Consider the following 25,515-nt stretch of genomic DNA (forward strand, 5'->3'; position numbering starts at 1 on the left):
AGCCAAAAGCTAAAACAACTCTACCGCTGAGCTGCCGTGACCCCTCACCACTCAGCTCTCCCAAAAGGCAACAGAGAATTACATTTCTGTATTTTTTGCTACACACCATTGGCTTTAAGTGCCTCCAGGACTTCCATCACTAGCATCTGTTGAGACAAGGCGTCAGTTGGATCTATGGGGAGGGTTAGAGAAGAGAATTGGGGATGAATTCTAAAGTGCAGGCTGGTGTTTCGCAGGTTAGCGTTTTTTGTCATGAATCTTGTTCTGGAGGCAGCTCAAGTGGCCAATAGCTGGTCAATAGCTGGCACAGCCATAAAGGCATACAATCTGATTTAAAACCTGACCCTAACCTTAACCACACTGCTAACCCTAATGCCTAACCCTAACCTTAAATGAAGACTGAAAATAAATAAAAAATTCTTGAATTTTTACAATATAGCCAATGTGAGGCTGGTCCATCATATATCGAGCAGTTCTGCCTCAAGGACGGTTTATAAAAATGACCTATCCCTCACCCATTAAAATGTCTGCCTTTCAAATACTATATTTTGATAATCCATTAAGCTCACATACAGTCACTGTTAAGGCTAGGCTACCTCATCATCAAACAACCAAGTGAAGTAAGACCTCTAATTACTAGTTTCAATGTAATTAAAGTTTATTGTATAATGTTTCTATACTAGGGCTGACCCCATTTAGTCGACAGGCCAGTAATTTCTGTTAATGCATTCAATATATTATTATTACAGTTGTTTACCGTTTTCATTGTCTGAGTGGACACGTTGTTTGCAGAACTCACAACCTATGCTACACTTGTGAGAGACAAGTTTTTGTTCATTTCATTCCATTTTCGAGTTTTGTCAATTTATTAATCGCCGTTGTTGAGTAAGGACTAGAGGTCGACCGATTATGATATTTCAACGCCGATACCGATACCGATTATTGGAGGACAAAACAAAGCCGATACCGATTGTTTTTTTGTAATTTTTTATTTTTTTATTTCACCTTTATTTAACCAGGTAGGCTAGTTGAGAACAAGTTCTCATTTGCAACTGCGACCTGGCCAAGATAAAGCATAGCAGTGTGAACAGACAACAACACAGAGTTACACATGGAGTAAACAATAAACAAGTCAATAACATAGTAGGAAAAAAAAAGAATAATGACAATTACAACAATACTGAATGAACACTTATTTTAACTTAATATAATACATCAATAAAATCAATTTAGCCTCAAATAAATAATGAAACATGTTCAATTTGGTTTAAATAATGCAAAAACAAAGTGTTGGAGAAGAAAGTAAAAGTGCATTATGTGCCATGTAAAAAAGCTAACGTTTAAGTTCCTTGCTCAGAACATGAGAACATATGAAAGCTGGTGGTTCCTTTTAACATGAGTCTTCAAAATTCCCAGGTAAGAAGTTTTAGGTTGTAGTTATTATAGGAATTATAGGACTATTTCTCTCTATACGATTTGTATTTCATATACCTTTGACTATTGGATGTTCTTATAGGCACTTTAGTATTGCCAGTGTAACAGTATAGCTTCTGTCCCTCTCCTCGCTCCTACCTGGGCTTGAACCAGGAACACATCGACAACAGCCACCCTCGAAGCAGCGTTACCCATGCAGAGCCAAGGGAACAACTACTCCAAGTCTCAGAGCGAGTGACGTTTGAAACGCTATTAGCGCGCACCCCGCTAACTATCTAGCCATTTCAAATCGGTTACACCAGCCTAATCTCGGGAGTTGATAGGCTTGAAGTCATAAACAGCGCAATGCTTGAAGCATTGCGAAGAGCTGCTGGCAAAACGCACGAAAGTGCTGTTTGAATGAATGCTTACGAGCCTGCTGGTGCCTACCATCGCTCAATCAGAATGCTCTGTCAAATCACAGACTTAATTATAACATAATAACACACAGAAATACGAACCTTAGGTCATTAATATGGTCGAATCCGGAAACTATCATCTCGAAAACAAAACATTTATTATTTCAGTGAAATACGGAACCGTTCCATATTTTATCTAACGGGTGGCATCCATAAGTCTAAATATTCCTGTTACATTGCACAACCTTCAATGTTATGTCATAATTACGTAAAATTCTGGCAAATTAGTTCGCAACGAGCCAGGCGGCTCAAACTGTTGCATATACCCTGACTCTGCGTGCCATGAATGCAAGAGAAGTGACACAATTTCACCTGGTTAATATTGCCTGCTAACCTGGATTTCTTTTAGCTAAATATGCAGGATTAAAAATATATACTTCTGTGTATTGATTTTAAGAAAGGCATTGATGTTTATGGTTAGGTACAGTCGTGCAATGATTGTGCTTTTTTTGCAAATGCGCTTTTGCTAAATCATCCCCCATTTGGTGAAGTTGGCTGTCTTTGTTAGGAAGAAATAGTCTTCACACAGTTCGCAACGAGCCAGGCGGCCCAAACTGCTGCATATACCCTGACTCTGTTACAAGAGAAGTGACACAAAGAAATTCATGTTAGCAGGCAATATTAACTAAATATGCAGGTTTAAAAATATATACTTGTGTATTGATTTTAAGAAAGGCATTGATGTTTATGGTTAGGTACACGTTGGAGCAACGACAGTCCTTTTTCGCAAATGCGCACCGCATCGAATATATGCAACGCAGGACACGCTAGATAAACTAGTAATATCATCAACCATGTGTAGTTAACTAGTGATTATGATTGATTGATTGATTGTTTTTTATAAGATAAGTTTAATGCTAGCTAGCAACTTACCTTGGCTTCTTACTGTATTCGCGTAACAGGCAGGCTCCTTGTGGAGTGCAATGAGAGGCAGGTGGTTAGAGCGTTGGACTAGTTAACCGTAAGGTTGCAAGATTGAATCCCCGAGCTGACAAGGTAAAAATCTGTCGTTCTGCCCCTGAACAAGGCAGTTAACCCACCGTTCCTAGGCCGTCATTGAAAATAAAAATGTGTTCTTAACTGACTTGCCTAGTTAAATAAAGGTGTAAAAATATATATATATATATATACCGATTTCCGATTGTTATGAAAACTTGAAATCGGCCATTCCGATCAATCGGTCGACCTCCAGTAAGGACTCGCACCTAATTACGCATCATGCACATGCACAACTAAATAGCTAGCTAGGACTAGTCTACCTGGCCTGCGTGCAAATGCAGGCCTATAAATATGCACATTTGGGGATGTATAAAAGTATCTTTGATTATCTTAACATATCACCACTAATGAGCTGTGGACCTCAAACAGCAACTAAACAAAGTATGTTTTTAGACTCAATTGAGAATGCAAATATTTCCAGCTCTCTCCATTTCGATAACCACTCCGCATTAAAAGGAAAAATGTAATGCTCTGTTCCAGTCATAAAATACTTGATTACTTCTTATCCCTTGCACAAATAACCTACAGCGGTGTCTGTCCCGAGCTGACTGGCACGGGAAACTCTGAGGGCCCAGAATATGTTTTGGCAATGGCAATAAAAGTTACTTTTAGATTTGTATCATTAACCACAGACAATGATTTTGATATACCAAGACTATTATAAATGAAATGAAACTGTACCACAAAAATGTGCATATCAAAATCATAACAGGCACACAGATCAGTAGGAATGGTAAGATAAATTGGCACTCCAAATGGAAAACGTTGCCGACCGTTGGTGTAGCCTAGCAACTCCAGGAGCGTAAAGGCAGTGGCGGAACTATAGTTTTATATATGGGGTGGCCAGGGGGTGGCCAAGGTTACTTCAGGAGGTCCATAGACCATGACAGAAAATGTGTGTGTTACCCTAACGTGGCATCTAAGGAGCATGAATGAATCCTATGATTAGGGCTGGGCGATATGACGATATACATGTTGTGTGACGATAGAAAAACGTCTACCGTTTCATATTATGCTCTATCGTTTATTTCGTTGTGTCGCAAGTCACCATCTTTACGGCACTATTTTTTGTCAACGTGCCGCGTGGAAGGAAATTTACAACACAAACAAACATGGAGGAGAGTGAACGTGACACAGAGCACGGAGACCATAACTAAAAGAAGGGCTACTTCGGTCGCATGGACATCGTTTGGGTATGAAAAGTCTGACACGGACCAGACGTCCTCTGCAAAATATGCCGCAGGCCAGTCCCAACAACATGCTCAAAAACCACTAACCTATTTTACCACCTACGCAAGAATCATGTGAAACAGTACGGAGAGGGTCTATGGATGAGACCCAAAAAAGTACAGTTGAGTGCTCAAAACAGTGGCTATATTTTAGGCCTATATTTATTTTGTTTGCAACTATAGTTGAAGTGTTTTCTGTCTACCTTTTTAGATTTTATACATTCATATTTTATATTTGTTACATGCTGAATTGAAAATTGGCACAAAGGTTCTAAATAAAAGGAGAAATAATCAAATATGAGTAAGTACCTTTTATTAGTTGAGTATAATTCAACATGTAATAGGAAATAGGCCTTTACATGTGGTCATTTTCTATAGACAATTTATTCATTGAATTAACAGAAAATGTGTATATTGTGATATGTATCGTTATCGGGATATGAAATGACCTATATCGGGATATGAGATTTTGGCCATATCGCCCAGCCCTACCTATGATTGCTGATTAGAGGTAGTCAGAACTGCAGCTCAATTTCTTTCTCTCTCTCTTACACACACACACACACACACACACACACACACACACACACACACACACACACACACACACACACACACACACACACACACACACACACACACACACACACTGTGTTGAACATCCCCCAAAAAATCTGAAAAAAAGCTCAAGCACCAAGGAGATAAGATAGCATGTGTGTGTTACATAAATTGCATAGTTTATTTACTAAAAAGTACATTTACAGAAAAACACACTGCAATTTGACATACCAGAAACAGACATGAAAAATATAAATAATTTTGGTGCCCATCAATATTACAAACTTACAGTATCATATTTATGCTTATATACAGTTGGAATTTTACATACACTTAGGATGGAGTCATTATAACTCGTTTTTCAACCACAAATTTCTTGTTAACAAACTATAGTTTTGACAAGTCGGTTAGGACATCTACTATGTGCATGACACACGTAATTTTTCCAACAATTGTTTACACTTATAATTCACTGTATCACAATTCCAGTGGGTCAGAAGTTTACATACACTAAGTTGACTGTGCCTTATACAGCTTGGAAAATTCCAGAAAATTATCTCATGGCTTTAGAAGCTTCTGAAAGGCTAGTTTACATAATTTGAGTCATTGGAAGTGTACCTGTGGATGTATTTCAAGGCCTACCTTCAAACTCAGTGCCTCTTTGCTTGACATCATAGGAAAATCAAAAGAAATCAGACCTCAGACAAAAAATGGTAGACCTCCACAAGTCTGGTTCCTCCTTGGGAGCAATTTCCAAATGCCTGAAGGTACCATGTTCATCTGTACAAACAATAGTACGCGAGTATAAACACCATGGGACCACACAGCCGTCTAACCGCTCAGGAAGGAGACGCGTTCTGTCTCCTAGAGATGAACGTACTTTGGTGCGAAAAGTGCAAATCAATCCCAGAACAACAGCAAAGGATCATGTGAAGATGCTGGAGGAAACAGGTACAAAAGTACCTATATCCACAGTAAAACGAGTCCTATATCGACATAACCTGAAAGGTCGCTCAGCAAGGAAGAAGCCACTGCTCCAAAACCGCCATTAAAAAAGCCAGACTACGGTTTGCAACTGCACATGGGTACAAATATTGTACTTTTTGGAGAACTGTCCTCTGGTCTGATGAAACAAAAATAGAACTGTTTGGCCATAATGACCATCGTTATGTTTGGAGGAAAAAGGGGGAGGCTGCAAGCCGAAGAACAACATCCCAACCGTGAAGCACGGGGGTGGCAGCATCATATTGTGGGGTGCTTTGCTGCAGGAGGGACTGGTGCACTTCACAAAATAGATGGCATCATGAGGATGGAAACTTATGTGGATATATTGAAGCAACATTTCAAGACATCAGTCAGGAAGTTAAAGCTTGGTCGCAAATGGGTCTTCCAAAGGGACAATGACCCCAAGCATACTTCCAAAGTTGTGGCAAAATAGCTCAAGGACAACAAAGTCAAGGTATTGGAGTGGCCATCACAAAGCCCTGACCTCAATCCAATAGAATATTTGTGGGCAGAACTGAAAAAGCGTGTGCGAGCAAGGAGGCCTACAAACCTGACTCAGTTACACCAGCTCTGTCAGGAGGAATGGGCCAAAATTTACCCAACTTATTGTGGGAAGCTTGTGGAAGGCTACCCGAAACGTTTGACGCAAGTTACACAGCCCTTGCTAGGTCAAGAGAGCTTGATTGGAGTATGTCAGAAAGACATTTGGCATCACCAAGCACTTTACAAAAGGTAATCAAAAGCCCTATGAAATGTAAATCTATCTGAGAAAGAAGGCCCCTTGCCTCCACTGATCTATCACCACTATTTTCAAGTGTGATATCCTGTAGCACTCTCAGAACTGCTGGAAGCCTGTCCCTCAGATTACAGCATGCCATGTATCTGCATGCCCACCTTACATCCGTAAGTCTCTGTAGTTCCCTGGGCTGCTGCTGTGGATACAGCTCTTTCTGAACTGCAAGCCACATGAGATGAACGTACGAGCCAGATACAAAGTTATAAAGCTTCTGCAGGAGAGCAGAAAAGTGAACTGCCTCAGGCACTGATTTTACAGCATCGACAAGAACCAAATTCAAACAATGTGCATTACAGTGCACATCAAATGCAAATCTTTAACTGTTTTTAATCCGTGCAGACAGACCAGAATACTTTCCGCTCATGACAGATGCACCGTCATAGCCTTGCCCCACAAGATTATTTCTGTAGTCCAGACCATGTTTTTCAAGGCAATCAATAATCATTTTTGTGAGACCTGCTGCATCTAAGCTTTCAGCTGACTGAAAGTGTAAAAAGCTTTTGTGGATGGCCCTGTTGTAATAGTACCTCATAACTAAAGACATTTGTTATTTTTCTTTAAATCTTTAGTTTCATCTGCAATTACACTAAAAACTTGACTTTCTTTTACTTCTCTTATTATTTCACTTTGTACCATCTCAGCAAAGCCCTCAAGAACTTCCTTCTGGATTTGGTGGCTTGTGTACTTAGCATTGCCACATGCATTCAAACTTTTCTCTATGAGAGGGTCATGCTTTGCTATTTCTTCTAAGTTTGTCAAAAAATGACCCTTGTTGTGAGAGTCATTAGACTCTCGATGACCTCTCTGGGCTATATTTTGCGTGGCAGTTAACAGGCACACATCTGCAATTGTTTTACTTGTAAGTACAGTTTTCCTCCACTTTCTTTTCCCGGTCCTCATTTATGACATCTAACATTGATGAGTTGCTGTCAATAGACCTTTTATGCTGATTCCAAGCACACATAGCATTGATATGATGCTCTGCCTTCGAATGGAGCTTAAACACAGAATCTTTAAACAGCGCCTTTTTCCAGTTACAAAAACCTGACTGTGATGTGAAGGCAGATTCAGGTGTATTGGGCAGAGAAAAATGCCTACAGACGAAAAACAATAAGTCGAATCTTGACTTACAGAATATTCAAGCCATGAATTGTCCTTATACCAGGAGTTGTTGAAAGCCCCGTTCCTAGTTCCATGCTTTCCCATGAGTTCTGGGAAATGTTTTCAAACACAGCTGTACAGGACCCTCTTCTCTGGATCTTGAAGTGTCTGAAATACACATTAAATAATGTGTTATATCTCTATGGAAATGAATAATTAAGGGATCTACAAGATTAGATACCAACAGCTGCTAACTAACATGTGTAGTTTAAAGTATAGGCCTGGCCTACCATTGGGTCCTGTTGGAACAGCATATCTGGTGCTTGATGCAGTTGGGAGGGGCTCGATGACATCTCCTGGCAGCTCTGGCTCACTGTCTTGCTCAGAGCCAGAGGTCTCTGTGTCATCCCTTGATACAGCTACTACATTAAAATAACACAAGAACCATTAGTGTATAATCACAATAAAAATGCCACAGCCATCAAAACAAGAACACACATGAATCAACAACCAACATTTTAAAGTGAGGCTTAATCTGACAAAATCATATATTACAAGCTGAAGCTGAACTTAAATTCTGAACTGGGCATGTGACTGACTGCCTGGTAGATGCTCTGACCTGGTGGTGGTAGACTGGGTCCTTGTGAAGTCTGACCACACTGACTCTGACTAGCCTCAGGTAGGGAGCTGCTCTGGGGTCCGGTGGTGATGCAAGGGCTGGGGTCTGTTTGCACCTGATCCGCCTGTTTGTGATTCTTTAAAAAGAAGTCTGATATCTCTCCCTTTCATTTCATGTTTAATTGACCCTATGCAAAAATATGGTTACATCTAAGCAATTACCCACATTTTAGTCCAATCTCAATCTTAATTACAAATCTCCATTATCATAACTGTATCTTAAAATCAACTACTAGCCTAAGTTACTAGTTAGATCAAGGCTAGCCCTACTCTGCAGTAAGTAACTTAGCTAGCTATAATTTCTTATGCCTTTACGATAGCAAACAGGCTATAGTTATAATTTCTTACACCTTTACGATAGCAAACAGGCTATCTACAAATTGTGGTAATCTTTTTATAACTTTAACAGATTGATAATAACAATTGTTCGTTTTGAGTTCAAGTACAAGAATCTAACTGAGATAATGGATTTCAAATTGCTGAATGTTAACTTGCTGAACACTGACAGCTGTAGCCTACTAGTTACCCCACATTAGCTAAACATTCATACACTGTAACTTACGACACTGCACTGTATATGCGTGTATTACTAGCACCGATGTAAACATAATGTTAGGCTAAATTGGGAACCGATCTCTCTTATCTGATTAACTGTCTGTTAATGGAGCCAAAGGTCTAACGTTAACTTACACAGCGACACAAAGTTTAGGTTTAGCATCGGGTTTAAAACTTACTTCAAATATGATGCTTTCGCCAATCGCCAAAAGATCTCGTGGAGCTGTGGGAATATTCTCTCTTCTTCTTCTGTATGTTCTTCTTATTTTTATTCTTCTGTATCTCACAACAAACGTTAATATTCTCTCTTCATCGTCCTCGATTTGAAAAATGTGCGCCGAATGTAAAAAAAAAAATGCTTCTTTCAACAAGAGGTAAAATGAGATGTCAATCAGCATCAAACTGCCAGTAGCAAATACAATTTTGGGGTGGCACCGCCCCAGCGTAAAGGCAAAATCTGCAAATGCCAGCAGCAGCAGGAGGAGGGTCGGAAACAGTTTTTTTCTTCTGGTTAGGCTATATTGATCTCTGGCTCCCTCTTGAGTCATTTGTGTGTCTTAATTATTTAATCAAACAGCGTGCTTACAGCTTCAGACAAGTTCAGTACATACAGTCTATGGAAAAATACACATTAAAAAATTTCAACCAATCGATTGGTGATGACTCTCGGTCGCCTAAAATGTTAATTTTGCAATTAGCACACCTTTGAATAATACATAGAAGAAAAAGAGCAAAAGCGCCTAACAGAGTGCCATCACAGTTCTAGCTAAATGACACTGAATGAGGGGACATTTCATGATTCATTAAATTCTGTGGAGTGAATTCAAATTGCGCCCATGTTTTAATGAGTGCCCAGCAGTGGTTAATTTGGAGATAACCATTTCACATTGCTTCTCAGGGTATCTTTCACAAGAACAGCTTTCCTTTCTAAAGACTTAGCTGAAGTGTGTGTGTGGGGGGGGGGTGTCTCTGTGTGTGTATGTTACTGCCTGTGGAGGGAGAATGGTGATTTGGCTTAACTATAAAAGGAAACATTTACAAAGCACACACAATACACAGCTGGATGTTTTTGCAGGGCCTTCCATTTAGCTAAGGATTGTTCTTTTAAAAACTTCGAAGCACTCTAAAGTTTTAATTTAGGCTATTTGGTATTTACTGTGAACATTTAGCTTTCAGCTTAGTGTTTTCTAACCTGGCATGCCCTGTCATATTTCTAATTTGTCTAAAGTTAGACAGCAACAAATTCATGTTCTGAGATTCCTGCCGATCTCATTGAGTCTGTCATTCAGGTAGCTCAAATTAGAAACAACTGTCATCTTTGATGCTTTGAGCGGTAGAATCTAATTCATATTCCATTTTCCAACCCCTCTTGTTTGAGAGCGGCAGAAATGACACTGCCAGTCAGTCAGTCTATTCCAATAAGAACACCTCTCTCTTATCTCTCACATCACATTTTTGGGGGGCGGTTGCCGCGTGATTGATGGGAATTGGATCTTTGCCCTTAAATGTTGCCGTGGAGATAAAGCGGTGGTGACAGCTCCATGCTGTGAGTGACTTCCTGGATATCTCCACGGTGACCGCGGGTGGTGACACTTCAGGAGTGACAGGTGATTTTCTCCCCCCAAGGTGTCAGAGGGGGTCTGAGCTCAGAGAGAGGGAAACTCTGAGTTCTGCCAAGGTGAAGACCTTTGGACACAATTCAGCTGAGTCCTTGCCAACAGGTCTCCGATTGGTTGGTTCACACATTGCAGGTACCAGGATAATTGGACTAGGTGTACCTTTAATACAGGGTAATACATGCACATTTGAAGCAACAGTACATATGTCTAGACAATATAACGAACAAGCAGCACATCAGTTTTTAAGCAATAAGGCATGAGGACCTGGGGATTATCGTGTGATAACTCACAACTAAGGGCTGTTCTTAGGCCCAAGGCGAAGCCAAGGGAAACAGCCTTTTAGAGGGGGTTATCAGACGATTTTTTTCACCTATTTGGCCGGATCCGTTACCTCTCCTGGTTTGAACAATTATTTTAACTTTTTGCAATGTCAAAATTCAAATAAAAGCGATAAAATGTATTTATTTCGAGTTGCCCCCCCCCCCCGTATCTCTCTCAGAACTACAATGAGATTCCGTTCCTATGATTTATCTCCCTCTCTCTGCTTGATAGACATGAGCCTGCAATTCTCATCTCTCCAGTGTTGCATCATTTATTTCCGTATAGAATCATAACCGTGCGAAGGGTCCTGGAGGAGCTGCAGCAACACTGATGAATTTAAATACATTTGCCAAAGTTATAGAGTTAATGCTGTTTGTTCAGAAATAAATGAAATAATTCAGAATAGCCTACTACACTAGAAAGCCTATAATTTTGCCACAGAGGATCAATAGCGTCTTTAAAAAAAATTGACTATCTGTGGAGTGTATCCCAATAACAAGGCAGAGCCTACAGTCTGAACACGTGTCAAATCTGTCAGTGAACAAACAGCATGTAGACAAAACAGGTTGGAAAGCAAATGGCTCCTGCTGAAAAGAGAAGACTCTATGCTGTAGGCTACCAAAATACTTGATCAACTTCCAAGTATTTTACAAAGTAAAACAGGAGAGAGAGGCTTCTGGCACGAACGCATCGGCCATCACTAGCGAGGGAGCTGCGTGTCATTGGGTGAGTCAGTGGAACTGGAAATAATTTTTAGGACTATAATTTCCTACTCATATTGTAGCCTACAATAGCTATTGATGGATTCAAGACAAGTTCGTTTTTATTGATCTCAGATTCTCAGTTGTTCTTTGTCAAAGTAGCCTCCCATTTCGATAATTTGTGTGGTATTATGGTGATTTTAAGACAATTGGGAACTCGAGTTGGAATCATGATGTCAGTGATCTTCAGGTCGGAGCTCTAGAAAGAGGCCAGAGTTCCTGACTTGGAATTCCGAGTTAGATGACTATTCAAAACAAATTTGACCAATTGGAGCTAGTTTTTTCAGAGTTCCCAGTTGTCTTGAACGCACTGAAGTCGGAATTCTGAGATTTCCCAGTTGCGAGTTCCTAGTTGTTTTGAACGCGGCATTAAAAAAGATTATACCAAAGTCTCCAGTCAAATGAAATGCGTTTTTAAAAGACAAACATTTTCCCAGACTCTATGCCACTAACATTGTTCCCCATGCCACTACGCAAATGTGATGATATGCATGCAATGCTTTATTATAAAGGTGATTATTATTTTCATGTGTTCCGGTACCTCAGTGTCACGATCGTCTAAGGGTGAGAGAGAGGACCAAGGCGCAGCGTGTGCAAAATACATCTTCTTTTATTAGAAGAGAGAAAAACACGAAACGAACACTATACACAAACTAACAAAATAACAAACTGACGACCGTGAAGCTATAATGACAAATAGTGCTGACACAAACACTACACATAGACAATTACCCACAAAACCCAAATGCCTATGGCTGCCTTAAATATGGCTCTCAATCAGAGACAATAAACCACAGCTGTCTCTAATTGAGAACCAATCTAGGCAGCCATAGACATACAAACACCTAGACAAGACATATCCCCATTAAACCTACAAACCCCTAGACAAACCAAAAACACATACATCCCCATGTCACACCCTGACCTAACTAAAATAATAATGAAAACAAAGATAACTAAGGCCAGGGTGTGACAGTACCCCCCCCCAAAGGTGCGGACTCCGACCGCACAACCTGATATTGAAGGGGAGGGTCCGGGGTGGGCCTTAATATGGCGGCGGCTCGGGTGCGGGACGTAGCCCCCACTCCACCATAGTCACTACCCGCTTTCGTAGCCTCCTCCAAATGTCCACCCTCCAAATTAACCCCACTGGATTAAGGGGCAGCACCGGACTAAGGGGCAGCACCGGACTAAGGGGCAGCACCGGACTAAGGGGCAGCACCGGACTAAGGGGCAGCACCGGACTGAGGGACGGCAGCACCGGACTGAGGGACGGCAGCTCCGGACTGAGGGACGGCAGCTCCGGACTGAGGGACGGCAGCTCCGGACTGAGGGACGGCAGCTCCGGACTGAGGGACTGCAGCTCATGGCTGGCTGACGGATCTGGCTGCTCATGGCTGGCTGACGGATCTGGCTGCTCATGGCTGGCTGACGGATCTGGCTGCTCATGGCTGGCTGACGGATCTGGCTGCTCATGGCTGGCTGACGGATCTGGCTGCTCATGGCTCGCTGACGGCTCTGGCTGATCCTGTCTGGCGGAAGGCTCTGGCTGATCCTGTCTGGCGGAAGGCTCTGGCTGATCCTGTCTGGCGGAAGGCTCTGGCTGATCCTGTCTGGTGGAAGGCTCTGGCTGATCCTGTCTGGCGGAAAGCTTTGGCTGCTCCTGTCTGGCGGAAGGCTCTAGCGGCTCCTGTCTGGCGGAAGGCTCTAGCGGCTCCTGTCTGGCGGAAGGCTCTAGCGGCTCCTGTCTGGCGGACGGCTCTGTAGGCTCATGGCAGACGGGCGGCTTTGCAGGCTCATGGCAGACGGGCGGCTTTGAAGGCTCAGTACCGACGGGCGGCTTTGAAGGCTCAATACAGACGGGCAGTTCATGCGGCGCTTGGCAGACGGACAGTTCAGACGGCGTTGGGCAGACTGACAGTTCAGGCGCCGTTGGGCAGACGGGCAGTTCAGGCGCCGCTGGGCAGACGGCAGACTCTGGCCGGCTGAGACGCACTGTAGGCCTGGTGCGTGGTACCGGAACTGGAGGTACCGGGCTAAAGACACGCACCTTCAGGCTAGTGCGGGGAGCAGGAACAGGGCACACTGAGTTCTCGAAGCGCACTATAGGACTGGTGCGTGGTACCGGGACTGGTGGTACCGGGCTGAGGGCACGCACCTCAGGGCGAGTGCGAGGAGAAGGATCAGTGCGTACAGGGCTCTGGAGACGCACATGAGGCTTGGTGCGTGGTGCCGGAACTGGTGGTACCGGACTGGAGACACGCACCTCAAGGCTAGTGCGGGGAGCAGGAACAGGGCACACTGGACTCTCAAAGCGTACTATAGGCCTGGTGCGTGGTACCGGCACTGGTGGTACCGGGCTGAGGGCACGCACATCAGGGCGAGTACGGGGAGAAGGAACAGTGCGTACAGGGCTCTGGAGACGCACAGGAGGCTTGGTGCGTGGTGCCGGGACTGGTGGTACTGGACTGGAGACACGCACCATAGGGCTAGTGCGTGGAGGAGGAACAGGGCTCTGGAGACGCACTGGAAGCCTGGTGCGTGGTGTAGGCACTGGCCTGGAGCGGGGAGGTGGCGCCGGAAATACCGGACCGTGCAGGCGTACTGGCTCCCTAGAGCACTGAGCCTGCCCAACCTTACCTGGTTGTATGCTCCCCATCGCCCGACCAGTGCGGGCAGGTGGAATAACCCGCACCGGGCTATGTAGGCGAACCGGGGACACCATGCGTAAGGCTGGTGCCATGTAAGCCGGCCCGAGGAGACGCACTGGTGGCCAGATATGTAGAGCCGGCTTCATGACATCCGGCTCAACGCTCAATCTAGCCCGGCCGATACGTGGAGCTGGAATGTACCGAACCGGGCTATGCACACGTACAGGAGACACCATGCGCTCTACTGCGTAACACGGTGTCTGCCCGTACTCTCACTCTCCACGGTAAGTACAGGGAGTGGGCGCAGGTCTCCTACCTGACTTCGCCACTCTCCCTTTAAGCCCCCCCCCCAAGAAATTTTTGGGGTTTACTCACAGGCTTCCTACCGCTTCGTCGTGCTGCCTCCATTCGCCGGTATCCCTCCTCGCACTGCGCCAGAGAATCCCAGGCGGGCTCCGGCACTCGCCCTGGGTCGATCGCCCACCTGTCGATCTCCTCCCACGTAGTGTAGCCCAGATCCTTCTCCTGCTTCCGAGCTAGCTCCTCGTAACGCCGCCTCTCTGCTTTCGCTGCCTCCAGCTCAGCTTTGGGGCGGCGATATTCTCCTGGTTGAGCCCAGGGTCCCTTTCCGTCCAATATTTCCTCCCATGTCCACGAGTCCTGGTTTCGCAGTTGCGCTCTCCCACGCCGCTTGGTCCTAGGTAGGTGGGTAATTCTGTCACGATCGTCTAAGGGTGAGAGAGAGGACCCAGGCGCAGCGTGTGCAAAATACATCTTCTTTTATTAGAAGAGAGAAAAACACGAAACGAACACTATACACAAACTAACAAAATAACAAACTGACGACCGTGAAGCTATAATGACAAATAGTGCTGACACAAACACTACACATAGACAATTACCCACAAAACCCAAATGCCTATGGCTGCCTTAAATATGGCTCTCAATCAGAGACAATAAACCACAGCTGTCTCTAATTGAGAACCAATCTAGGCAGCCATAGACATACAAACACCTAGACAAGACATATCCCCATTAAACCTACAAACCCCTAGACAAACCAAAAACACATACATCCCCATGTCACACCCTGACCTAACTAAAATAATAATGAAAACAAAGATAACTAAGGCCAGGGTGTGACACTCAGAGCTGCCCAGGTCACCCCCCTCTCATTCTCACTTTTTGTTCCAGTACTTCCCGATTTACAAATGAAGCACTGAGGATAGCTAGGCTAATTGTTACTTCTCCTTTGCTACTGTAGCTAACTAGCCAACTAAAACTAACACACAATCACATCAAGCAGCTGAAATGACAGCAAACCATGGGCATTTTCCTTTGTTTTACCTTCGTATATATTGCCAATTCTTTGGATATATCCATTAATGATCCTGATAAATGAATTGGCCTGACTTTTAAATGTAGCCTACAGTTCTGAGGACGCACAGTGATTGTTTTATTTTAAAGCTCCTTTTTCTCTCTCATGGGCTATGGGTTATGGGTTGCGTTTCACATGAAAAGGCATTTTACTATCATAACGCACATTTAGCCCTCCGGTCAGCCCTGACAACAGTAGGCTATTACCCCACTTCAAATAGTCTGCAGGCGCGCGCCAACGGAGGGTTCACAAGACCTGACACAGATCAATGCAAAACACTCACCAGAAAACTTTTTGTTGAAACAGAATCAGTTCTATGATGGCAAACATCAGACATATTCACTATTGCTTTTAGCTGATGCTCATGTTAGGGAAAGGGGAAAGGGGGGATATCTAGTCAGTTGTACAACTGAATGCATTCAACTGAAATGTGTCTTCCGCATTTAACCCAACCCCTCTGACTCAGAGGGCTGCCTTAATCAAAATCCACGTCTTCGGCGCCCGGGGAACAGTGGGTTAACTGCCTTGCTCAGGGGCAAAACAACAGATTTTTACCTTGTCAGCTCAGGGATTCCATGCAGCAAACTTTCGGTTACTGGTCCAACGCTCCTACCCGCCAGGCTACCTGCCACCCCTAGCCAACAAATACCGGAATAGCACCCTGAAAACCACTGCACTGTCTGCTGTTGTGGCATTTTACGTCATTTTGATTGACGTCATTTACAGAGGTATATCATAGGGGTCATTCATATGGGCACAGAAGAGAAACAGTTTTTTACTTTATTTTTAAAGCTGCCCAGAGAGGCAGTAGTTTTTATGGGAAGAAGCAACTCATTCAACTCTGAGGCTCCAGTATACAAGAAAATACCTTTCCTAGCATTGCTCCTGAACCTGTATAAGCACACATTTGCAACACCTGATGGTGCTGTGATTGTGTGCATCCCTAACACTGGGAAAGTAATCACTTAGATATCTGGGCACAGAACCATAAATACTTGTGTAAACCAAACCCAGTCTAATCTGGGACACCCTCAACAGGCAACCAGTTGAGTTCCTGAAAGCAGCTCCTGCCTATGTGAGTACATGGATTCACTTCAATACTACCCTGATCAGCTTATTCTGGGCTATATGGAGCTTCCCCTTCATAAGCTTAGATAAGCTCCCAAACCAGGAAGTACTAGTGTAGTCAAAGTGGCATTGAATGATGGCAGTGGCTAGCACTTTCATGGAGTCCTTATCAAGCAGCTTGGACTTTCTAGCCAAAAATGTAGTCCTGGCATTAACCTTCCCTAGCACTTTAGTGGCCATGTTCACACCTCCCAATCTTCCATCAAGGATGCATCCCAGGTAGCTAACAGAGGTTTTAGTAGTCAGCACCTCCCCCCTAACTCCACTCTGATTTCAAAGGACCTACTCAATTTAGGTCTGGATCCAAAAATAATTGCTTTAGTTTTACCTAAGTGTAGAGATACCTTATTATCTCCAAGCCATTTGCTAATGTTAGTAAGCTCTGTGCTAAGTATGCTCTCCAACATAGTTTTACTTTTGTGAGACACCAGAAGTGTAGAGTCATCCGCATAAAGGAAAAGACGGCAAGAACAAGCATCTTTCATATTGTTATTATACAGTAAAAACAGTAAAGGCCCAAGCACGCTCCCCTGCAGAACGCCACAACTCATTGGTTTTGCCCGAGACAGTGAACCATTAACCTGTACTATTGCTCCCTACCTGATAAAAAGGACTTTACCCAGCCTAGAGGGATACTGCGTAACCCTAGTGCTTCCAGTTTGGAGATTAAGAGACAGTGGTTAACTGTATCGGAGGCCTTTTGTAGGTCAAGCAAGTACCATTCCACAGAGATTTCCCTCATCAATCTCTTTCCTGATGAAGTCAGTCAAGTAAAGTAGACATGAATCAGTGGAGTATGTTTTTCTAAAACCCGACTAAAGATCATACATTAGACTGTGTTTGTTGACATATTCATACATTTGCTCATGTACAACTCTCTCCTGGATCTTTGATGTTACACTGAGGATAGATACTACACCTGCTTCTACATCTGCATTGCTTGCTGTTTGGGGTTTAAGGCGGGGTTTCTGTACAGTACTTTGTGACATCAGCTGATGTAAGAAGGGCTTTATAAATATATGTGATTGATTGATTGAGATACAGGCCTATAATTCCCAGGGTCAGACTTTATCCCCTTCTTTACAGAGGTATAACTTTAGTGTGTTTCATGTTCCTGGGAAAGATGCCTTGTTCAAGACAACGATTAACGATGCGTAATACAAGGGGCAATTTGCTCAGCAGAATCTATAAGAAAACTTGCAGGAATATTATCCAGGCCTGTGGCTTTGGAGCATTTAAGCTCTGCTAGCATACTGGCTATTTTGGCTGTTGCTACCTTTGCAAAAGAGTTTGGCTGAACCCGTAACTCGGCATTATACTTATTGACTTGGTCGTTTCCATACATACCAGAACTGGTGGGCAGCTTTCTAACCAGCTTGCTAACCAGCTTGCTGGCAACAGAAGTAACAAAAATAGTTTAATTCATTGGCAACCTCTGCTTTTTCATATACAATCTCCCCCCTGATGTTCAGTCCAATACTGTTCAGTTTGTTTTTGGTAGTACTACTACAGCCTAGTTCCTTAAATGATCTCCAAAGCTTTTTAGGGTAATTTTTGTTCTCAATGATTTTATCAGCAAAGTAACCCCTCTTAGGTTCATCCATCCTGCGCTGTGCTTAATTTCTGTGACGTTTATATAGGAGAAAATCAGGCTGCTCTTGAGAGTTCTAAAATTTCATCAAGGCCTTATTCCTTGCTTGGATAGATTCTAGAATCTCATGATTAAACCAAGGGCTAGATCTCTGCTTTACCCTGACCCGTCTAATGGGAGCCATCACATTCACCACATCAAGGAATCTACATTTAAAGGCTTCCTACCCTAACACTATCCAGCACTGGTGACCAGTCAATTTTACCCACTTCCTCCCTAAACATTTCAACACAGTATTTTTTGAGTCCTCTGATTCTAACAGTTTTGTGACACTATAATATATCTTTAAAAACCCTCTTTGTGCAAAATGTAATAAAATGATCACTGATTCCATATACTATTACTCCACTCTGCGATATTTTGGATTGATCAGACACCAATATTAAGTCAATTGTACTTTGCACTGTTTCACATACCCTGGTGGATCTTTTATCATTTGGGTCAGGGCAAGTGATCTACAGAAGTGCATAAATACATTGTGAGTTGGGTTTTCCTTTTTGCAGACATCAGTATTGAAATCCCCTAACAAAATGATTTCCTTCAACAGGAAATCATTACAGTTTGACAACACAATTTGGAGACTTACATAGAATGCATTCTGATTGGGCGGCCTATAACACACCCAACAAAATCGGCTTGGTTTTGGGAAGGCAGATATCCAGCCAGACAATCTCCAGATCAATGCTTAAATCCGATCTGATGTTATAAGCAATGTCCGATCTTACAAACGCACATATCCCCCCCCACCATTCCGATCCTTCCTCTCTCTGTAAAACATAAGACACCCACCTCTGATTTGCGAAGCAACAGACATATCTCATCTATCTTCGGTAGTAGGCTTCGGACGTTTAAGTACACAAAATGTAAACACGTATTCCCAAAGGCCTCACTGAATTCCCGATCCACTTGTAACTCGCCTCCCACTGCACTACCATCCTCCCGCTGCACTGCCTCCGGTGGCCTCTCTGCCACCATTGAGCACCCCTCCCCAGGCGCTGCTCCGTCAGCCTCACCACCGTGTCCCCCGTCTCTCGCCTCTGGTGGTCTCCGCACCGCTGCAGACCCCCCCTCCTCTGGTGCACTCTCCATCCTAGGTAAGTCCCCTGGTCCCACTCAACCTTCATATTATTTGAATTGTGAAATAATTTCTAATGCCCATCCATATAAACTATGTAGCCAACTGATTGGTATACTTATGCAACATAATCATAGTTTTCCACTGAAACTTAATAGATAGGATATCTTCACAGGTACAGTAGGTGACTAATGCTGCATTCACAAAAACTGGGAAGGTGGTATTTACCACATTCAGCTGGGAAAAATCCACTTGAACGCCCCTCCAACTGGTAATTACTAGTGGGAAACTTGTCGATCATCCCTGAGCTCCGACTTCTCCCACATGCTGACCTCCGATGTCACCTAGTAAGGAAATAACGTTGATGCATTTTTGGCAGTACTGCATTTTTGGCAGTCAAATACAACAACAAACCATTATTTATAAAAAGCAATCTATTAATAGGGTTTTTGAGCATTATAATTTGTTTACAAGCATGGTAGCTGTACTTTTAGTTTATGGTTGATGCAGCTTGTTGGCCTTTAGCCAGTCAGTGTTTCTCAATGAGTACAAAGCATGTGACTGCATCCAACTGGTATTTATGACTTCACAACTGGGAATTACAACCCTGCCAGCGGGTTATGAACGTAGCATCAGACAATAAAGGTTGATTTCATTATTTATCATTCGAGCAACAGATGGAGAGTTATTATCATTATGACTCATACTTATACATTGCCAAATGATTTCTCAGAAGGTTTGGTTTCAAATGTAGCTTTTCTGTCAGCAGAGTTTATTGTTATTCTCGCTTCAGGTGAAAAATCTGTTCATAGATATTTCCGCTGCCCTCACTGGAGAAATGTCCTCCACAGGCACAAAGAGGCCACTCTGCCTAGCTGCTGTGTGCAACATACCAGAACGTGCCTAGCTTCTCTGTGTAACACACCAGAACATGATGGGGGTGAACGCAGTCCTGGGATGTGTAGCCAGGATATCTGGCATGCATTACACAGCTGACCAGTTTAGGTACTATTGAAGTGTGGTTGTAAGATGGGAGAATAATTAAACAATATAATATGGCCAGTGACAATAACATTAGCACATCAAACGCAGGCAAGCACGCACACACACACACACACACACACACACACACACACACACACACACACACACACACACACACACACACACACACACACACACCTTGGGGGATAGATTCAGCTATAGGGTAGAGCAGCAGCTGTGCCCATCTGGTGTCCCACAGTGAGGACTATCGTCCCAGAGAGCCTCAACTCACTGAGAATCTGCCAGCTCTAACACTGATCCCACACACACACACACACACACACACACACACACACACACACACACACACACACACACACACACACACACACACAAAACCTTGCCCAACGCTGCCATTCACACACACAGAACCCAAATGACCCATTTCCACACATTCACCTGACTCAGTATGTAAACAGAACAGACAGGCCTACAGCATGAATCAACCAACAGAGAGTGGTTACATGGATGAACTGTGGACCATGGACTCAAAATATGAAAGTGCACAGCATTAACATAAACGTTACAACCGTCATAGGGGAACTCAGCAGTTGAAACGACAACAAAGCTGGCACCCCACCACTGTTTTTGGTAAAACGCTGGGGGATGGCGCTGGAGAAATGTAACCACTTTCAAATTCATAAACAGAGCTAAATGCCAGGATTGACCATACATGATATCAAAATGAGTTTTGACCATGTTTTGAGCCTATATTGTGTTTGTTTACATTTAGGTTGTTTACAAACATTGGACTTAAACAAGCTGATATTGTGGGTTCTGATGGGATACGACAGTTGAACTAAACTCATCAGCCATTTATTTATAAGACATATTCTTCAAGAATGAATTCCAAGTCCAAAATGGATGTAGCAACTGCGTATCGCTCCTTTAAACAACCAGTGAATTCCCCATTAGGCTGAATCATCACCTGATGCAAATGAAGAACACAATCTAAAGTCCATCCACCAAGAGGTTGTTTGTGCTGTTGCTCTTCACCCGCTAAAACAATATTAAAATACCTCAATTATGCTAATACATGCATGGGCTTCCAGAGGCGGAATACGGAATGTGGAATGATCCGGGCTAAGCCCTGTGGTGTGGTGAGTCTTCTCTCTGTGTGTGTGTGTGTGTGTGTGTGTGTGTGTGTGTGTGTGTCTCGGAAGGCCAGTGGACTGAGAGTTCCAGTGGATTGTCTCAACGTCTCAACACTGCGGGGGAGCATCCAGTACACTGAGTCGACACAATGACTGACCCTGTCCAGCCACGGTGGTCTGGCTACTGAACGCTTATGTTCTATCTCACTCCCCCTGAGGCAAGCAGCCACACCGCTATAGGAAGTGAATCTGTTTCTCTGCACAACACTAACATCCACAGAACCACAGGAGAGAAAGAGGGCAACGGCCAACAGGGCAACCAGCTGGCTGGGGAGCAAAACCCAACTCCTCCCAAACCAAACTACCTGACTATAGACGGATGAGAGGTTGACACAAATGAGTATGGCTCCTACTAGCTTCACACACAGGGTTATCCTCAAGGCAAAGACCCCCAGAGGCAACATCCAGGGCTGTGGACACCAAAAACATACACTACATACACTAACAAAGTGAGATTCTATTAGTTGGTAGGGGTAATGGAACTAGTGCAATGCCCAGTACCCACCTACGCCATACTGTTGGAGCTAGGAACACAAGCATTTCGCTACACCCGCAATAGCATCTGCTAAATATGTGTATGTGACCAATACAATTTGATTTGATTTGATTTAACCAGGGTCCTATCTGATACATAGAGCACCATACTGTAATAACTGTAGTTTAACCAGGGTCCTACCAGCACCATACTGTAATAACTGTAGTTTAACCAGGGTCCTACCAGCACCATACTGTAATAACTGTAGTTTAACCAGGGTCCTACCAACACCATACTGTAATAACTGTAGTTTAACCAGGGTCCTACCAGCGCCATACCGTAATAACTGTAGTTTAACCAGGGTCCTACCAGCACCATACTGTAATAACTGTAGTTTAACCAGGGCCCTACCAGCACCATACTGTAATAACTGTAGTTTAACCAGGGTCCTACCAGCACCATACTGTAATAACTGTAGTTTAACCAGGGTCCTACCAACACCATACTGTAATGACTGTAGTTTAACCAGGGTCCTACCAGCACCATACTGTAATAACTGTAGTTTAACCAGGGTCCTACCAGCACCATACTGTAATGACTGTAGTTTAACCAGGGTCCTACCAACACCATACTGTAATAACTGTAGTTTAACCAGGGTCCTACCAGCACCATACATACTGTAATAACTGTAGTTTAACCAGGATCCTACCAACACCATACTGTAATAACTGTAGTTTAACCAGGGTCCTACCAGCACCATACTGTAATAACTGTAGTTTAACCAGGGTCCTACCAGCACCATACTGTAATAACTGTAGTTTAACCAGGGTCCTACCAGCACCATACTGTAATGACTGTAGTTTAACCAGGGTCCTACCAGCACCATACTGTAATAACTGTAGTTTAATCAAGGTCCTACCAGCACCATGCTGTAATGACTGTAGTTTAACCAGGGTCCTACCAGCACCATAGTGTAATGACTGTAGTTTAACCAGGGTCCGACCAGCACCATACTGTAATGACTGTAGTTTAACCAGGGTCCTACCAGCACCATACTGTAATAACTGTAGTTTAACCAGGGTCCTACCAGCACCATACTGTAATGACTGTAGTTTAACCAGGGTCCTACCAGCACCATACTGTAATGACTGTAGTTTAACCAGGGTCCTACTAGCACCATACTGTAATGACTGTAGTTTAACCAGGGTCCTACCAGCACCATACTGTAATGACTGTAGTTTAACCAGGGTCCTACCAGCACCATACTGTAATGACTGTAGTTTAATCAGGGTCCTACCACAGTCACTGAGTAGGGTATGGTGTAAGAACCCTGACCACCAACACACACAGTAGCGTAACAGTTAACCAGGTGTCCTACCTCTGTCACTGTAGTCGTCCACCAGTATGATCTCAGCGATGAGGTGGTCTGGGGTGCGGTAGGAGATGCTGTGGATGGTCCTCAGCAGGGACGACCAGCCCTCGTTGTGGAAGGGGATGATGATGCTGGTGTTGGGAAGGTTCTCCAGGTACAGCTTTGTCTTGCAGCTGAGGAAAGAGAATACACAAAATACCAGGGACTGTATTAGCATCCATGGTTTTTAATACATCAGACCAGACCTTTCGTGACCTGTCCTGACAAAGACCCCAGTGGGATCGAAATTCAATACATCAGAAACATTGTGCGTGTTTCATCTCCACGTGTAGCTTATGCATTTGATGTAGAGCTAGCTGCATGTGTTGGTATTTCGTATGTTTGAATATAGTGACTCTGTGATAGGCTAAATGTCACAATCTAATACTGATTTCTTTAATCACGTCTTCATACATCTGGAAAGCCAACCTGCTCCCTGCTGTGTGTCACACTGCCAAGCCAGCCAGCCTTCCAGCCAGCCATCCAGCCATCCAGCCTTCCAGCCAGCCTTCCAGCCATCCAGCCAGCCAGCCATCCATCCAGCTAGCCAGCCAGCCAGCTAGCCAGCCAGCCAGCCTCAAACACATAGCCTGCTTTACCTTCTATCTCTGTGCTGAGTCGTAAAGTAAATCAGCGTTTAAAAGAGCCACTCCAGCTTCAGCCGGCCTAATAAACAATTCAGGGAAATCTGTATGTTAATAGCCGCCTCGACAAAGCTGAAATTGGCAAATGAAGCAGCAGTTTTACGGTTCACACGAGTCTCCTGCTAATTTACCCCGGTGACAACCTTGACAAGCTGCTCTAATTTATCACCGGTCTCTGCAGAATGATGACTAGGTACTTGGTTAGAAGCCCTGGTTTTTATTATTGTTTTATTTAGCGAAAGAGAGAAGGAGTGAGGGAGTGAGGGAGGGAGGGAGGGAGGGAGGGAAAAAGAGACAATGAGAGAGAGTGAAAAGGGAAAGAAGAGAGCGATAGAGAGCGAGAGAGAGAGAGAGAGAGAGAGAGAGAGAGAGACCAAGGGTGGGAGGGGGAGAGACAGAGATTCTCTATTGAGGTCGACTGAGGGAGGGAGGGAGGGAGGGAGGGAGGGAGGGAGGGAGGGAGGGAGGGAGGGAGGGAGGGAGGGAGGGAGGGAGGGAGCATAAAAATCATCACCAAACTTCTCCAGCTCCCTACATCTGTGCTGGGCTGGGAAAGCAAATTCATTCCTGCTGGAGTTGAGCCAATGTCTAAAACACAAGGTTGATCTCTCCAGCTGCCCTGTCAGATAATTCTACATTATGAAATACCATTCAGGAAGGAGAGGAGCATCGATTTGCATAGTAATAGGCAGATAGAGCCACATACCATTATGGAAAATACCGTTGTCACCCCCCTCCAGCGCCCTATCGCGAGGAAACTTGAAATATGGGGCTGGATTGGGGCTTTATAGACCTCTCTTAAATGCATATAGGCTTAAATTAAACTTCAATTTTCCCTTCCTTACTGTATGGAATGAGTGTGTGAGGAAGAGAGAAAGAATGAGAGAGTGAGAGAGTGAGTGAATAAATAAATGACTGAATAGAGACTCCGTTCAGTTCAGGTAAGTACGAAGCAAGACTGTCGGCTTCTGTTGAACTTGATAAGATAACATTGAACATTACGCAGACTTGATGCTATCAACTGCTGATGTGACTCTTTTTCATCTCAACTAGGCCTTTGCACCGCCGTGGTTGTCGCACATACAGACCCGGTGAGAATGACATTCATGTTACATTCTGTATGGATAAATGCCTTCAGTCTGTTTCTTACGTGTTGATTTTCCACTCCCAGCATGATAGGATTCCCCACTGCGTCTTATACTGTCTGCCATGCTGTTAAAGCCGTTTAATAACAGGTCACTGCTCTCCAGATCAGATCAGTACTTACTGTAACACCTGCCTGGGTAAATGCATAGGTGTTAATGTTGGATGAATTGTTCAGCTGCGTCATTTGGTGTAAAATGCACAATGCTGTATCACATCTGCTTTAAAAACATGCCAGGCTTTATTC

General features: G+C 43.8%; 1 protein-coding gene across 1 annotated transcript in view; it reads right to left on the reverse strand.

The window, feature by feature from the left end:
* LOC120034739 (polypeptide N-acetylgalactosaminyltransferase-like 6) overlaps positions 1-25,515 on the reverse strand; it is a 250,166-nt gene that overhangs the window by 155,103 nt on the left and 69,548 nt on the right. The window contains exon 4 of the mRNA XM_038981342.1: positions 23,449-23,615. Within this exon, the coding sequence (XP_038837270.1) occupies positions 23,449-23,615 (167 nt within the window). The remainder of the gene's footprint in view (positions 1-23,448; positions 23,616-25,515) is intronic.

This window comes from Salvelinus namaycush, chromosome 42 (genome assembly GCF_016432855.1).
Source record: "Salvelinus namaycush isolate Seneca chromosome 42, SaNama_1.0, whole genome shotgun sequence".
Classification (NCBI taxonomy): Eukaryota; Metazoa; Chordata; class Actinopteri; order Salmoniformes; family Salmonidae; genus Salvelinus; species Salvelinus namaycush.